General features: G+C 51.0%; 1 protein-coding gene across 1 annotated transcript in view; it reads left to right on the top strand.

The window, feature by feature from the left end:
- Positions 1-13262, top strand: part of ADARB2 (adenosine deaminase RNA specific B2 (inactive)) — a 393637-nt gene extending 380375 nt beyond the window's left edge. The window contains exons 9-10 of the mRNA XM_019716542.2: positions 6407-6585; positions 8262-13262. Of these exons, the coding sequence (XP_019572101.1) occupies positions 6407-6585; positions 8262-8438 (356 nt within the window). The 3' untranslated portion in view covers positions 8439-13262. The remainder of the gene's footprint in view (positions 1-6406; positions 6586-8261) is intronic.
- The last annotated feature ends 2418 nt before the right edge of the window (positions 13263-15680 follow it).

The raw sequence follows: 15680 nt of genomic DNA on the forward strand, positions 1-15680 counted from the left end.
ACGGCAACTGGACCTGGAGCTGAGCTGCGCCCTCCACAACTAAGACTGAAAGGACACCAACTTGACTTGGAAAAAAGGCCTGGAAGTACACACTGTTCCCCAATAAAGTCCTGTTAAAAAAAAAAAAAAGTGGGTGTGTGTAGAGTGAGGGGTGGGAGAGGTGTGTGTGAGGTATGTGTGCATATGTCTGTACATATGTGATGTGTGCATCCATGTGTGCATTGTATGTGAGGTGCGTGCCTATGTGTGGTGTGTGTGCACATAGATTTGTGATGTGTGCACATGTGTGTGCATATGCATGTATGTGTTGTGTGTGATGTATGTGCACGTGTGTGTGAGGTGTGTGCATAAATTAATGGTGTGTGCACACGTGTGTGTGCATGTACATGTGTGCCTCTGTGTGCATTGTGTGGTGTGCTTGTGTGTGATGTGTGTGCATGTGTGAATGTGCATAGATTTGTGATGTATGTGTATGGGTGCACTGTGTGTATGTGTGCTGGAGTGTGCATGCATGTGTGTATGTGTGTGAATGTGTGAATGTGCATAGATTTGTGATGTGTGTGCATTGTGTGTGCATATGCATGTGTGTGTATGCATATGTGTGTATATGTGTGTGTGCATGTGTGCACATAACTCCCATAGGTGTCTGGCCATCTATGAAACCCAAGCGGCCCTTCTTTGCTGCCCCTTTGTAATTCTGTGCACGCCTGGAAGCTGCTTCACTCACTTCGCAAATTAAACACAGTGTTACCTTGCAACACAGACCTGCCTCACTTCATGTAAAAATTACATTCCTAAATGTCTTGTGTCAATTTAATTTAGGGAAAGTGAATTACATTTTAAATATAGTAAGCCCACTAGCTATTTAAAAAAATTCAGTAATGTCTCTCTTACACACTGCTTTTTAAAATATATAGGATTTTCTCACAGTGAGGCATCTTTTAATAGCTACACAAGCAATGATAAAACTCATTTTCATGGCTGAATTGTGGGTTCACGGTCATTGCTCTTAAATAATGGTGGTGGCCAGGGAGGTCACAGTGACAGTAGCAGTAAGTGAAGTGGTGGCGGTAGTGGTAATCGCAGTAGTCAGCGGGTTCATTAACTTACCAAAGGCCACACTGCCAGCCAGTCACAGAAGTGACATCTGAACGTCATCTGTTTCCTAGTAACACAGTCATATGCACGTGACTGAAACGTCAGACCACCTTCATGAATTAGTCCACCTGGCAGAGCGTTTGTGTCTGAGGGAGGCTGATGGAGACCTGCTTATTCTCATACAGACCTACTTAAAAATGAAATGCTCCTCTAAATGTTCACAGAAGGTGTCTAACATGAGCGAGAAGATGGATAATATGGCAGCGTGAGCGAGCAGAGGCCAGCACCCCTGAGTCTGTGTCAGGCCCCACAGATTCTCAGCACTGGGTCCACGAGGGATCATGCTGATAAAGCAGCTGTGTAGGAGGTAGGGTTCTTTCCAAGATACTGGACATAACTACTAAGAAACTACTTAAGGAAAGCCTGCTCTGCCCTTCACCAGGTTACACCACCCTTCAGGTCACCTTTTTTCTTTTACCCTCTGTTGGTTTTCTCAAAAAGTTTCCAAAATGAGGTCCTAGCCAACTAAAGCCAACCGTACATGCCCAGTGGGGGCTTGGCATCCCATTCTCACCAGCCATCCATCCCGACAGCGAGCAGCACTGGGCTTCCCACCAGTGACGGGCTCAGAGAAAAGGGGCACCAGACGTGGCTGAAAGCAGCTGCAGCCCTTCACCTTCAAATACAGGCCTCCTGCCAGAAGTGGTACCGAGAGTCTGATGACTCTTTCCCCAGAACGTTGTCTCTCTGGATTCTTAGACCAGTTCTAGAATTCAAAGTTAATGCTGCTAATCGGATGCAGAACGGCCACCCCAAGGTGCCTAAGCCTGATGCCTGGGGTCTAAGTCAACTTGTTTGGAAAAGGGGCCTTTGCAGATGTGATAAAGTGAAGGATTCTGAGATGAGATTATCTTGGATTATGTCAGTGGGTCTTACATGCTGTCACAAGTGTCCTTATAAGAGAGGCTGGTGGACATGGAGAAAGAGAGAGAAGAAGAAGCAGAGAGGAAGAGGGAGAGAGGAGAAGCCATGTGCAGATGGAGACAGAGATGGGAGAGATGCAGCTATAAGCCCAGGGGCCTGGGGCCCCCAGAACTGGAGGAGGCAGGAAGGACCCTCCTTTAGACCCTCTGGAGGGCACGCAGCCCTGTGACGCCATGACATTGGACTGCTGGCCTCCGGGGCTATGAGGGAATACATTTCTATTATTTGCTGCAACTCACCAACTTTGTAGAAGTTGATGACAGCAGTCCAGGCAACCAATACGGTGCTACAACGTTAAAGTATAAAATGTCTACATAGAAGCCACATTGTGCCAGTGTTGCCACACAGTTAAGGCAGGGTTCCCCCTCCCCCGCCCCGGCCCTGGGATTCATTTGCTTTGTTTTCGTTTGGGATGCCAAGGAGCAGGTGGCAGACGTTTGGCTGAGGTGGTCCGGCCCTCAGAGCGACACACGTGTGTACTTGCAAATGGAGCCCATGGCCTTGAACAAAGTTTGTCTGTGCACAGTGCTGTTTTCTGAGTGTTTATTTGTCGGCAGAATAACGGACATACCTTATGCTCGTCCCTAAGTCTCAGCTAGGACTGGTCCCATGTCAACTGCAGATTTGACCTGTCCGCCACTTTCTGTGGTTGTGGTTTCTGAACACTCCCAGGAGGTAGAGTCGTGGCCTGGGGGGCGGGGGGCACCACTCCCCCTTGGGGGTGGACTGGGTCCGTAGGGTGTGCTCGTGTCTTGCCTTGAGGATCGTGAGGAAAATGGGTCTCAGGTGCATCTGTGATTGTGAGGATGCAGACGTCTGCTTCAGGGACACTGAGCCCAGGAACTCACACCTCTCCTGCTCCCACCTCCAGCCAGCGGGAGGGCAAATAAGACACAGAGCAGCTTCTCACTTCTGGCCTGAGCACACGCGCTTTCCTGGAATCAGCACCGTCTGTGAGCGTCACCGAGGGTGCCATCGGTGTGGGGAGAAGTAGGCCCAGCCTTCCTGCTGCTCTTTCCGCACTTTCAGAAGTCCTTGGTCCAGAGGAAGCACCAAACAACTCCCGCTCTGTGGACTGGTCCCTGCGCCAACAAGGTACCAGCAAGGGAAATTGATTTGAAACTGTAAAATCAATACACAGTGAATGAGACCATTCAGATATGTGCATAAGGCTCCTTAGAAACCATGTTTAGAGAGAGGTTACCTATGTGACTGATACAAACAAGGAGAAAACAGGAAGAATCATCCTGAAACACAGGAAACTGGGAAAGCAAATAAACGTGGCTCGGGCTGGCCGTGGCCTTCTCATCAGAACTAGGAAAACAAGGCCTCCTGGGGCCCACCCCCACCCCAGATCTGCTTGCTCAAGGCCAGTGAGTGCTGGATAACAAAGAACTCTCCCACTGTCACTGTCATGGTGACACTGTGATGGTGACAGCATGTGGTCCAGCCACTCAGGTTTCCCACAGGGAGAGCATATCACACAGACTGACACCAGCATTCTGAGATAATTATCTTTCCTTTACATCAGCAAATTTGCATGTTAGAGTCAGCCGAGTCGGTCTCCTTGGGTATCATCAGCAGTCATCACTAGCGATAGTGACGTCACAAGTGTACCACTGGCACGAATATTTAGTGAACATTCAAGGTGCTATGTCTATAGGACTGAGAGGGAGAGAGGAAAAGGGCAGGGAGGGTGCACTGCCATTCCTCCAGGTTGCTTTGCAGGGTTTTTCTTACAGGCAGAAGACAGAGGGAAGATAATCCTTAAAGTAGAAACTCAAAGTGTAAGTAGACAGATAATAACGTCTCCAACAGAGGCAACCACTGAACAACACACAAATGAAACAAAACATACTTGATGTGAAAGGGGCTCTGGCCCTTCCTCATGGGTTCATCACTCCACTCCCTGGACACGGTTAGGTGAGCAGGTCTCCCTGACTGGGGAAGTCCCTGTGACCCTACTGGGAACATTTCTGATGTACGACATGGTGATCACGAAACAAACCAGAGTTGCCTTTCATCCCTTCAAATGAAAATAGTATTTATGGCACAGGACATAGTCACAAGTGCACCTATCTGTCCTGTTTGACCTTTAACAAGAGTTGTCACTATCCGCGAGCACAGTCAGGAAAAGAATGGTGAAGGTCACAGAGAAAATTAGGAGCAAAGACAAGACTGGAAGTAAGTTTCCAGATTCCTGCAACCCCCGTGTCCCCCCTCTGGTCCCGGAGATGTTTGGGGATCATCACTGGACTTACACGTCCATTCATACTGCAAACAGCAGTTACTAAGGCTACTGGAGTTAGAAATCAACATTTGTAACTTGGTTTACACAGTCACATCTGTGATCCCAGCGACTGTCACAGCATAAGCCAATTTCCCATTCACACACCTCTTTGCTTCTCCAACAAGCTGGGCCAAAGGCACTGAGAAGGTGGCTGTTGCTGAAATCAGATCCATCCACCAGCCAGCGCCTTTCTCTGCGGCGCCCGTGTTTTCCTCCCCCATGACCCCATGTGTGGGGCTGGATAGACTGGTAGAAGCCGAAGCCAACACGTGCGGGACGCTCTGTGTGGCTGCACCCCAGCCCTCTCCTAGTCGGCGTGTATGCTGAGAGCTGCGGGCCTCAGTACTCAGTCCTGACTGTGGAGAAGGCCAGAGGGACAGGGAATGGGGAGGGTGAGGAAGGTGGGGAAGAGGGAGGGAGAGAGGCAGGTGCTACGGGTCCTGGCCTGGTGTGCAGCCCTGGGGCACCGCTGGCCTCTCTTTGTGGCCGGTCACCCCAACCTCAGCCGCTGCCTCCTCTGGCCCACTAGAGTGGCCTCGATGGTCAACGCACCAGACTGTCCCCCTACCCAGCTCTTAGCATGGGTAGCTGCCCTACGGACTCACTTCAAGGAAAAGGAAGGTGCTGCTGTAGATGGAGTTAGCCTGGATGTCTGGTATTGCCTACCTGTGGCCAGGAGAAGGTCAGCAGGTGATTTTGGTCTGGAGCCAGGCCACACAGGTGGCGGAAGGCAAACTCCGAGGGTGCAAGTGTGGAGGGTGGGAATCTGTGCAGGCAAGAAGCCCGGGATGGTGTGGGCAGTGGGAAGACCTGGTCTGTAGCTCTCAGTTTGCAGCTGCACAGAAGGCACTCACATGGCGCTGGCTGTCCCTCCCAGGGTGTCTGCTGCAAGCGCGGAGAGCCACCCAGCTCTTCACTTCCCAACACCTTGGCTTCTTCACCGTGCGTCATGACTCTACTATGACCCCTGAGCAGCCACGCGCTGGCCTAAGTGCAGTGCAGTAAAGCAGCCAGCTCTGTCCTGCGTCACCCACTCTTGGAGGACACACGGCCAGAGGGGAGAGGACGGCTGGGAGGGCCACAGCAGCATCAGAATCGTGGATGATTTAGAATCCTGCGGAGTCACAGGGAGGGCTGGCGAGGCCACACCCAGGGCTCGTGGCGGTCCAGGCATTGCTCCACCAGTGTCTCGGAATGGGTGACAGAGGGTGGACGCTACCAGTGTGGCAACGCCCAGGCTGCAAACAGGTGCCGCCGCAGAGCAGGGCAACCCAATCTATCCCTCTCCTGAGTGGCTGTGCGAACCTGCGACCACAGAACCTATCCTCCTGAATAGAAATGGGCGTATGACCTGACGAAGGGACAAACTGAAAGATGGACTTCTCTGCCAATTCTGGAAGCTTTCTGGACAGGACCAACCTCAGGGCGTGGGACCAAGCAGTGCACAGGTACCACGCTTGGCTTAACGCTCTGTTGTCCTCAAATTCTCACTGGCAGTGGCACGGGTCCCAGGGTTTCATCTGCTGTTCGGGTCACGCTGCTTGTTAATCAGTTTGCACTGTCACACCCCTTGTTCTTGTTGTTGGCGTCTGTGTCGCCCACAAAACTCTGAGCCTCAGGGCAGTTCTGTGGTGTCCAGCGCGTGCTCAGGCGGCTTCCAAGTAGCTGTTTCTCCATTAATCCATCAACAAATCTTTGCAGGAAGGGAAAAAATCGGTAGCTTCTTTATTACGAGACTCCCTTAAATTAAAAATCCCTTAAATTAAAAGGTGAAAAACGTGGTTCCGGTACTGTCAGTGTGAGGCTTCCGTGCCAGGGTCAGGCTGAAAGGCAGCGCTGACCTGGCCAAAAGCGAGAGGTGAGGTGTCGCCCCGTGCAATCCGCGCAGGCGCAGACGTGTCCCGCGGGTCTGCTGAGAACATGTCACGTGTCCTGCCATCGGCACAGGCGCAGACGTGTCCCGCGGGTCTGGCTGGAGGCCACCGGCCCGCCCACCCGCGGTGCTCATGCATTTGCCCCCACTTGTTCCCACAGGCGTGAGCAGCGCCGAGGCGCGCCGGCCGAGGAAGTCTTCCCACTTCAGCGTGAACTGGGTGGCGGGCCACGCGGACGTGGAGATCCTGGACGCCACCACCGGGAAGCGCAGCTGTGGGGGCTGGTCCCGGCTCTGCAAGCACGTGCTCTCCGCCCGGTGGGCGCGGCTCTATGGAAAGGTGGGTGATGGCGCCTCCGCGGGAAGCCAGCGAGCCACCAAGGCCAAGGGCCCACAGAAAGCCGTTGGGTCTGCAGCCAGGGGGACACGTGACACAAGAGCCGCTGCCGGGTCTGTTTCCTTCTCCCCAACTCCCCGCAGGCCCAGCGGCTGGGGGCGGGGGTATTACTGTGACACCTGGTGTGGCCAGCACAGGACCCCACAGGAAAGCCTGCACAAGGCACTGCAAGTCGGTGTTATTCCCAGTGCAGATCTAAGGAAACTGACCCTCAGAGAAGGTAGGTGATTTCCTGAATTTTGCAGGTAGTGACTGCCAGAGAGGGTTGCAGTCATTCCTCCCCAGCTCCCCAGGCTGTTTGTTTCTACTGAGTATCAACTTATGCTCTCCTCTAGAAACAGTACACAATAACAATATTTCTGGGTTTGAAATTGTAATATACACTTGCAGGTTTTTCCCAAGCATAACAAGTTATAACAACAAACCCAGGAAACAAAAACAAAGAAACAAATTAAAGCAGCGGAGCTGGTCCTCCATACTTTCTTACCCAGCAGCGACTTCAAACAGAAGTGACTTTTGTGGCTGTCAGCCCGTAGAAGAACAGGACAGACATGCTGAGTCTTAAAACAAACATTGTGTCTTTTCTGAGGACACTGGAAATCGCACATCTCAGCTCCTAACTTTGCAGTGACCCCTGCAGCACCATGGGCCCTGTGAGGACCTAGTCTGTTCTTCCCCACCTGTTCTGGACACTTTGCACGGGTCCTCTCTTCTACACACTGGGCGTCTGTGTTGAGGTTCTGAAAGGTCAGCGCTCACCATCAACTCTGTCTTGCTAAACAAAGGGGCCTCTTCTGCTTAGGCTCAAGGTGATGGTGGCAGCAAGCTGGGAGGCGAGTCTCTACTCACTGGGGACCCTGCAGTGTGACTCAGTATTCTGACCTCCCTGCTGCCTGGGGCAATCAGGCCCTACGTGGTCCCTGCCTGTGTTGGCTGCACAGCTGTGCCTGTCGCAGCTCAGGACGAGGAAATATTCTGCTTTCATTGTCCTCCTAGCCAGTTAGAACATAACTCGAAACCCTCCTGGGTGCCGCCTCGAAGATGACGATGTCTCACTTCCCAGGGCCAGCCACAGCCCCACCACCCCCACCCCAGTTTGAACCCCTAAACCTCCTCCAAAAAAGTAAAACTATACACAGTGCTTGGATTTTTAATAGCAAGCAAGTTACATGCTCATTTTCATCCAGTATTCACTCACACTCCTGGTGAAGCACTTTCCCCAAAAAGTGGGTTCTCCATGGAATTATAGGATTGCAGGTTACTACTCCAGCTCCTGTTTTTATGTTTGGCTTTTATGTGAGACTTTATTTTATTGGTAGGTCAATTTGGGGAGAATAAATATTTAAGAGCTTTAGTAAGGCATAACAAACACATGACCACTGTACATTTAAGGTGCACAACTTGGTATTTTGTGGCCTAACAGGTGAGGTGACCAGAGCTTACGAACACACAGTGAGATCTAGTCTCACAGCATGTCAGGTATACTGTCTCTCTGTCACATCACTTTTCCATTTCAAAGGAAGTGAGAAGGAAAAGCACAAGGTAACATTTGCTTGCAGTGCCCGGGCACTCCATTTCCACCTGTAGTTCACGTGTCCTTTCTCACTCCCGTCCCACAGCTGAGCACGCGGATACCGAGCCATGGGGACACACCGGCCATGTACTGTGAGGCCAAGCTGGGGGCACACACCTACCAGTCCGTTAAACAGCAGCTGTTCAAGGCGTTCCAGAAGGCGGGCCTGGGCACCTGGGTGAGGAAGCCACCCGAGCAGGACCAGTTCCCTCTCGCTCTCTGAGTCGCTGGCCCCAGGCCCTCAGACGGAGTGAGGCGCCTGGGCCAGATGGGAGGTGGGCAGGCGTGAGGGGAGAGACCATGCTGACCGGGTCTGTGCATTCATTTCCTTTGGTGTTCCAAAAATACCCAAGTGTGCAATGCTTGGAGGAGCAACCAGACTCGAACTAGGAGCGTGCTGCTTCTCAGATGGCCAGTCCCGGGCTGGATCAGCACAGCCGGCCCACCTTCAGGCACCAGGGCAGTGAGATTCCTCAGTGTGTCAGAGGGATGGTGTCTATCTGTTCAGGCTGGAGGCTCCAGGTGGCAGCCTTGAAAGGTGGTCCCGAGGCATTGCCAGTTAGAAATAAACCTCAGGCACCATTCGCTGTGTTCCCCTTTCGAGCGATGCACTTAGTTGTCACGAGCACAAGCTTATAGAAACTTCAAGATAAGCCACAAGTGAAGAGAAAAGCCATGGGCTCCTCCCCAAAGAAGCCAGTAAGAACACCCTGTCGTTTTCATTATTCATTTAAGTGTTTTATTCCGTCTCCTTTTGCAAAGCATTTAGGATGCACGATACTAAAGAACCCCTAAAACAAGACCAGAGAAATGAGACCATTGGTACACAGCAAAGGAACTAGACGCGACAAAACTAAAGTTCTCTGAGTGTCGCAAGCTGTCCCGTGTCCCTCTCGTCCATCACAGCTCTGTGTCTCTGGCAGATAGCGGTACCAATAAATAAGTTTGAGCTGCCTACGTGTCTGCAAGCACCCCAACCCCTCCCCACCAGGGAGTGAGGAAATCCTGGCCTAGCCCAAATTCTGACTTAGGAACTAACTTGTTCTTACAAAGCAAGCACAAAAGCCTCCAAAACAACCTTGACTCTGGGCGTGAAGACCTACCAGCTCTCCATTCCTTTAGGTTCCCCATCACCATCACCATCTTGCACGACAGAAAAAATTCTCAAAGCAACTGCACAAACGCAAGAGGCAGGATTCTGTCCTGGCCAGAGCAGACGTCAGACGACAGAACCCTCCACCACACGGCTGGACAGAGGATGCGCTGCCCGCAAGTGAGGTGGTCAGGCGCCTGGACTTGCACTCTGCCACCGAGAACTCATCTCCAACACCCCGCCTGCCAGTCGACAGGTCTCTAATTTCTCCGACTACAAGATTGTGTTAAGTAGCAAAGCTTCATAGCAGGCAGCTCTAGACTCTGGGCTCCGGGTTAGAATCCCCACTGACCACCTTGGGGTACAGCCTGAGAATACAGGTTTCCCACTTAACCCAGGGAATGCACGTATAACATCATGCTGTATATATTCGGGTACAAATTACAGACACAATATCAATCAGGCAAAAGTGAAACGAAGTGTAGATATTTGTTACATGGTAACAAGAAGTAGACACATTAGTATGCAAACAGAAGCTTTTCCCAGGTTTCATATAAGGTCAAATTTGTTGCTCAAGTTCTTTTAGAAAGGAACATAGGCACTGCGGTGTACAATTTCTCCAAGATAAAGTTTCGAAATATAAGAAAATGTTTTTACAAATGTGACTCATTAATCCGTTATAAAAATTGAGGAAACAGAATGAAATCTTAGTACAAACAGCCCGCTTATATAAGTTTCTAATAATCTGATGTATCACGAGGGTGGGGCTTAGAAATCCAAAATCCTTAAGAGTGGATTTGATTTAGACTCTCAGCCGCCAATAACTGAAGCCCTTCTCCGAAAGTGGTGGGCACAGGGATCCCGGGGTGAAGTCTGCGCCCTGAGCTTGCTGCCTGGACAGGGTGTATGCTTTACATCAGCTGCTCCAGACAATGCTCCCCCTTCCATGCGGAGTGCACACTGGCAGGCGATGCAGGATGCAGCACCCTTCAGAGGGCACCGTGGGCCACCCATCTGATCTGGTTCAAGGGACCTGGAAGGTACTCTCCTACCCCATAGTGAACACGCCCACAATGCCCAAACTAAAGCTGCTTGGTCACAAGTCATTTTACATGAGGCCGTGGCTCTACAGAAACAACCCAGACTTCACTAAAACACAAGCATCTACTTCTGGAGAAAGCCACACACTAGCACCACTGTGCCCCCTGGCTCCATCGTGGGGGTGAGTCTGTGAGGCAGGCAGGGGCTCCTTGGAAGGGAGGCTAGGCTCTGCAAAGAAGGCTGACAGCAAGAGAAGGTTCCAGTGCAGCAGGAAGTCCATCTGAGCCTGGCACTCTCCGTGGAGGCACCTGTCAAGTGCACGGGGAAATGGGGGAGACCGGGCAGGCGGTGGGGAATGTTTGCTGTGTGCACAGGGCAGTGAAGGGTGGAGAGCTGAGCCACCAGAAGACTGACCCAGCCAGGAGGCCGGGCACAGGGAGGCCAGGCACCGGTGTGGCTGGAGGGACAGGTCATTTCCCAGAGAGAGAAGATCTAGAAGGGGAAGCCTGAGGGTTTCACTGTCTGCCTCAAAGTCCAAAAGGATGTCCCAACACTGCCTTAGGGCAGGTCTACCCTGCACTTTTTAAACAGAAAATCTGGTGAATTTGGGTCTGGAGGGAGACCACACCCACTTCACCACCTGAGGTTTCCACAAGGAGAACAAAGCATGGGTAGATGGTTCATGACTTTAATCACCCTGAAAATATGACCCAGCAGAACAAAAGGAAGAGGCACAGACATAATGGCAGGGGCTCCCCAGGCAACCAGGTTACACAACTGCCCCCACTGCCCACCTGAATTTGCCTTGGAATCACCACTTTGCATCACCTGATGGCTCAAGCTCCTTTGTTCCCAACCTCCCCATGTTCTGTATTTACATCTTTTTAGTTCTATGTCTAATGTCCAGATAAAATCAGCACCACCTTTATCTGCCTCCAAAGCACCTGTTGTTTTTCTGTCAGGGAGATAAGCCATGGAAGCTTCCCTGCCTGGTTCTCACAAAAGGTGACCACGTGCCAGGCTTTGGCGTGACTTGGCCAGGAGGTCACACGGTTACGTGAGCTCTGCTTGTCCAGCTCCAGCGCCCAGTTTCACAACAACATGTGACAGCAAGTTACTGGATTTAGGATTTCTTTGGTTTTGGTTTTTGCCAAGGAAAGGATTTGAGGGTCTGTAACTATCACTTCTTTTCATGTCTGTGGTTCTCTTTGAGTCTGTATGTATCTTTCTTGCCACCACTGGTTTTGTGACAAGTCTTAGTCCTCAGAAACATCAAGTTGATTTCCTATGCAGGTGAACACAGCTCATGTTGTTCCCACATACTTTCCTTTTCACAGGGAGTTGTTCTTATCAATAAAAATTTTTTCCTTTGTTAGACTGTTCACCACATCTGGAGAGTCATAGACAGTAACTACATGGTATCAATGCCCAGAATAGAAGAGTTAGAATATTTTGATGAAATCCTATTTTTAGACTATAAATTTCAAGATGTGTCTATAGTATCTTGTTTAAAAAAATTTAAAAAGACATTTAAAACTTAGACATTTTTAATTTAGGAAAACTAACACACCCATTTTTTAAGAAGCCATTTTAATGAAATCATTTGCGCAATTGGCCCAAAACACTATAAACTTCACACTTCCTAGTGTGGACAAAGGGGGTCAGGGACAGCCTTTCTTCCTGTGCACTGACCGCGATGACCACCTGGCAGAAGTCTGGTTGCTGTACCTGTGCTGGTTACCCCACTCTCTGGAGTCCAGTTCCCGCGTTGGTCACCTATTGTGGTTAGGAGGGTCTGCGTCCTGCACGTTTCCAGCTCCAAGTTCTCACGGAGTTTGTGGGCCGTGTGACAAATTATAAGCCCACGATTCAGGACAGGCTGTAACACCATCAAGCAGCATCTAGCAAGGAGAACAACCCTCTGAGGTCTTCCTGGCCTTTTTATGCTTCTGCAGGCACAGTGATGAGACGTGGGGTAGGTGGGGACAGGACAGGTGGGTGGGACCCACACGTGCAGAGATGGGGGCGCTCTCGACCCTGTCTGTGGTCCTGACCCGTTGCAACCTGCTGCTCTGCTGTTTCTGGGAACGCTGGGGTATTGTTGGCTCCTGTCAAACTCCTCCCACAAATTCTGAATCAGATAAAGGACGGGGGTGAGGAAGCTGACACAGACAAGGCATGCAGACTGCACAGCGACGGCCTGGGACAACAAATGCAGCCCCTCTCGGTCCTGGACAATCACCACTGTCTGCAGCTTCTCCCATCAGCACTGCCTCTCTGGTTTTCTTTCTCACATGTTCCTCTCCCTCCACTTCCTGTTCCCTTTTTTATTGCCTTCCTTCCCTATCCTAAACTTCCGATTCCCTCGGACTGGAGTGTCAGGCATGTGTCTGCCCCAAGCTCCACAATGGTCATCTGTGAAGCAGGTGGACACTCAGAATAGGCCTGAGTCTGATGGGTTCCTGTGACGTGTTGTCCAGAGGGGTTTACGAGAGTCCTTTCCTGGTTTCCTGTAACATGTCCACGCAGTCAGACCTCCCACCAAGAAGGATACCGATGGCCACGTCTCTAGAAATTTAGACTAGACAATACCACTTCTGCAGGGAACTGCAGACAGTATCAAATCTGCAGATAGTAATACTTTGTTTCCAAACTCATCATTTCACAGTCAAAATTTGGGGGATGCAACACCCTCTAAGATAAAATGACCTGGATTTTAGGGCCTCTTTTCGCACAGGCACTAGATTTCTATCACTCTGCAGTATATGCATCAGTAAAAACAAAAAAATACTTTCCCAGCAGTGCCCAGTTAACTTTCAACTAATTTTCAGCATTTTTTAAGCAAAATTAACTTAACAAATAGTAATTCTTAAGTGAAGGTTTGTACATAAAAAGCATGATTGAATGGCAATATTGTACCAATGGATGTACATTTGTAATATTTGTAAAAAAAAATCCAAAATCCTAAAATATGAATTTACATATTTGCTTCTAAGTTCTGTAAATTGCACTTCAGTGATATCTGATAAGTGAATGTTTCTGTTAAGTGAATAAAAATATCAAGTAAAATTGTGCTGGCCTAGGATGTTGGGCCTTTCTTCATCAGGCAGAGTTCTAGGGGCCTCTGGGAAATACGATGTGTGGGTTCAGCTAGAACCATAGTGAGTCTGCCCACTGCAAAGAAATGGCACGCTCCGCCCTGAACCCCATCTTTCCCTAAAGGTTCTGTCTGTGAGTGGGTCCTGCCTGGTGACAGTCTCTAGCCCATTCGTCACCCTCACAGAATTAATGTGAGTGAACTCCAGACAACATCACAGGCCTGGGGATGGAAGACTGCCACCCAGCCCTGACTCCGCTGCTCGTTAACTGCAGAGGATGGAATAAGCCACTGGGTGCATGGTTTGGTCCTTGGTTCTCTCACTGTCAAGTGGGAGGAACAGCCCTCGTCCCCACTGCTCCACAGGCTGAGAGGGTTGGCGAGGTGGGGATGGTACAGGGCTGTAGGAAGTTAGTGCACTGCCGACATTTAGGATGCAGAGTCCTCCACCCAAGTATGTCCTAGAAGAGTGAACAGGGCCCAGGGAAACAGGAAGTTTCGATGATGGCCTGCCCCAAAGCGATCACATTCAGTCCCTTAGCCTTTCAGAATTATACTTACTGGCACTGAGCCCTAGCAGTTTACCGTCAGCTGGGCCCACTCAGAGCTGGGGAGGGGCTCAGCACGGAGCCTGGGACAGCGATGCTTCCAGAGCCACAGGACCCCCTGCTCATCCTGCTCCTGAGTGCTGAGGGCTTGGGCAAATGGCATCAGAGTTTCAGAGCTTTGAGTGTGCATTCGAGTGGGGAATGCTGACCCTACAGGGTCGTGGCAAGGAGCACAGCAGAACACAGTGGACTCTCTTAAACTGAAAGGTGCTGTGCAAACTCTGCTAGCTTTTCTTCAGAGATGCTGAGCGCACATGGCAGGTGGCCCCAGCGACCAACTTTCAAGGTCAGGTCCACTCAAAGATTCCATGATTTTGGTAGCAATCCAGGGTTGGAAAGTGCTAGAGAATGCAAGAGGAATTGGACCCATGTGGGGAAGGGTAAGTCATCACGGAGATAGGAAGGGAATGAGGTGCTGCCACTTATACAGCCCAGGAGAAAAGAGCGTATCAGGAAGGTGGTCAGTCGTGTAAAAAAATATATGTTGTGGGCTGAATGTGTCCTCCCCACACACACACATACATATGCTGACATCCTACCCTCAGTGGTCAGAGGTGGGCCATTGGGACATGATGAGATCCTGAGGGCGGAGCCCCCATGATGGGATGAACGTCCTTATAAAGGAGACCCCAGAGAGCCCCCTCACACCCCCACCCTGCGAGGTCACAGGAGAAGACGCTGTCTGTGAACCAGGAAGCGGGTCCTCACCCGACACTGAACCTGCCGGGGCCTTGATCCTGGACGTCCGGCCTCCAGGCTGTGAGGGCTAAGTGTCTGTTGTTTGTAAGCCCCCGCCTGTGGTGTTTGTTATGCAAGCCGAGCTGACTGAGACAGGGGCAAGGAGGCTGAGGGCTCAGAAAACACCACTGATGACCGAGAGGAAGGCTGAGCTTTGAAGGAGAAACATAGTGACCAGTGAAGGGTGGACACTGGCAAGTGCTGTGAGTGGGGTGGGGCTGCGGCAGTGGGACGCTGCGTGCATGTGGAGTGAGATAGAGGGGTTAGTAGAAGGGGCACAGCACAGGGGAACTGAGGGGCTCCTGCAAAGACAGGGACCACCTGAGGGCCTCTGACCTGGGGTGTACCTGCTGCCACCTGGGCTTGGCAGGGCTAGTCCTGGACAGAAGCCACTGTGTTCCCAGCCTCAGGAGAGGCCACCAGAAAGTGACCCCACGAGGGCAGCGATTCGTGGCTGCTTTTTTTAAAATTAGTGCAGCCCCAGTGCTTAGTGTATGGCAGGTATCCCATAAGATCTCCACATAAACAAATGAGTCAGCATTTCCACATTAAGGCCAGGAAGGGAAGAGGACCAAGCCTGAACAAGAGAGGTGTCGAGCACTTGACATTCAGTTATACAGGGAGGGGGAGAGGGAGCGACCCCGCGAGCCAGCACATCCCGGCCTGCAGAAGGCACCCCATGCCTGCACGCCGACTCGCTTCTATTCGTCTGTCTCACACTCAATGTTTCACAACTGCACAAGATACAAAGCCACTCCTCCTTAGAAAACCTCCTGCTCGCCCATTCTCCTTGAGGAGTTGTCAGCCCACTCAGCAAATGTGACTTCCACTTTGCTTCCCTTCAGTTATGCTAAGTGTGTAAATGTCCCTGTGACCAGAGCCCTGTCA

Source organism: Rhinolophus sinicus, linkage group LG02, assembly GCF_036562045.2.
Source record: "Rhinolophus sinicus isolate RSC01 linkage group LG02, ASM3656204v1, whole genome shotgun sequence".
Taxonomy (NCBI): Eukaryota; Metazoa; Chordata; class Mammalia; order Chiroptera; family Rhinolophidae; genus Rhinolophus; species Rhinolophus sinicus.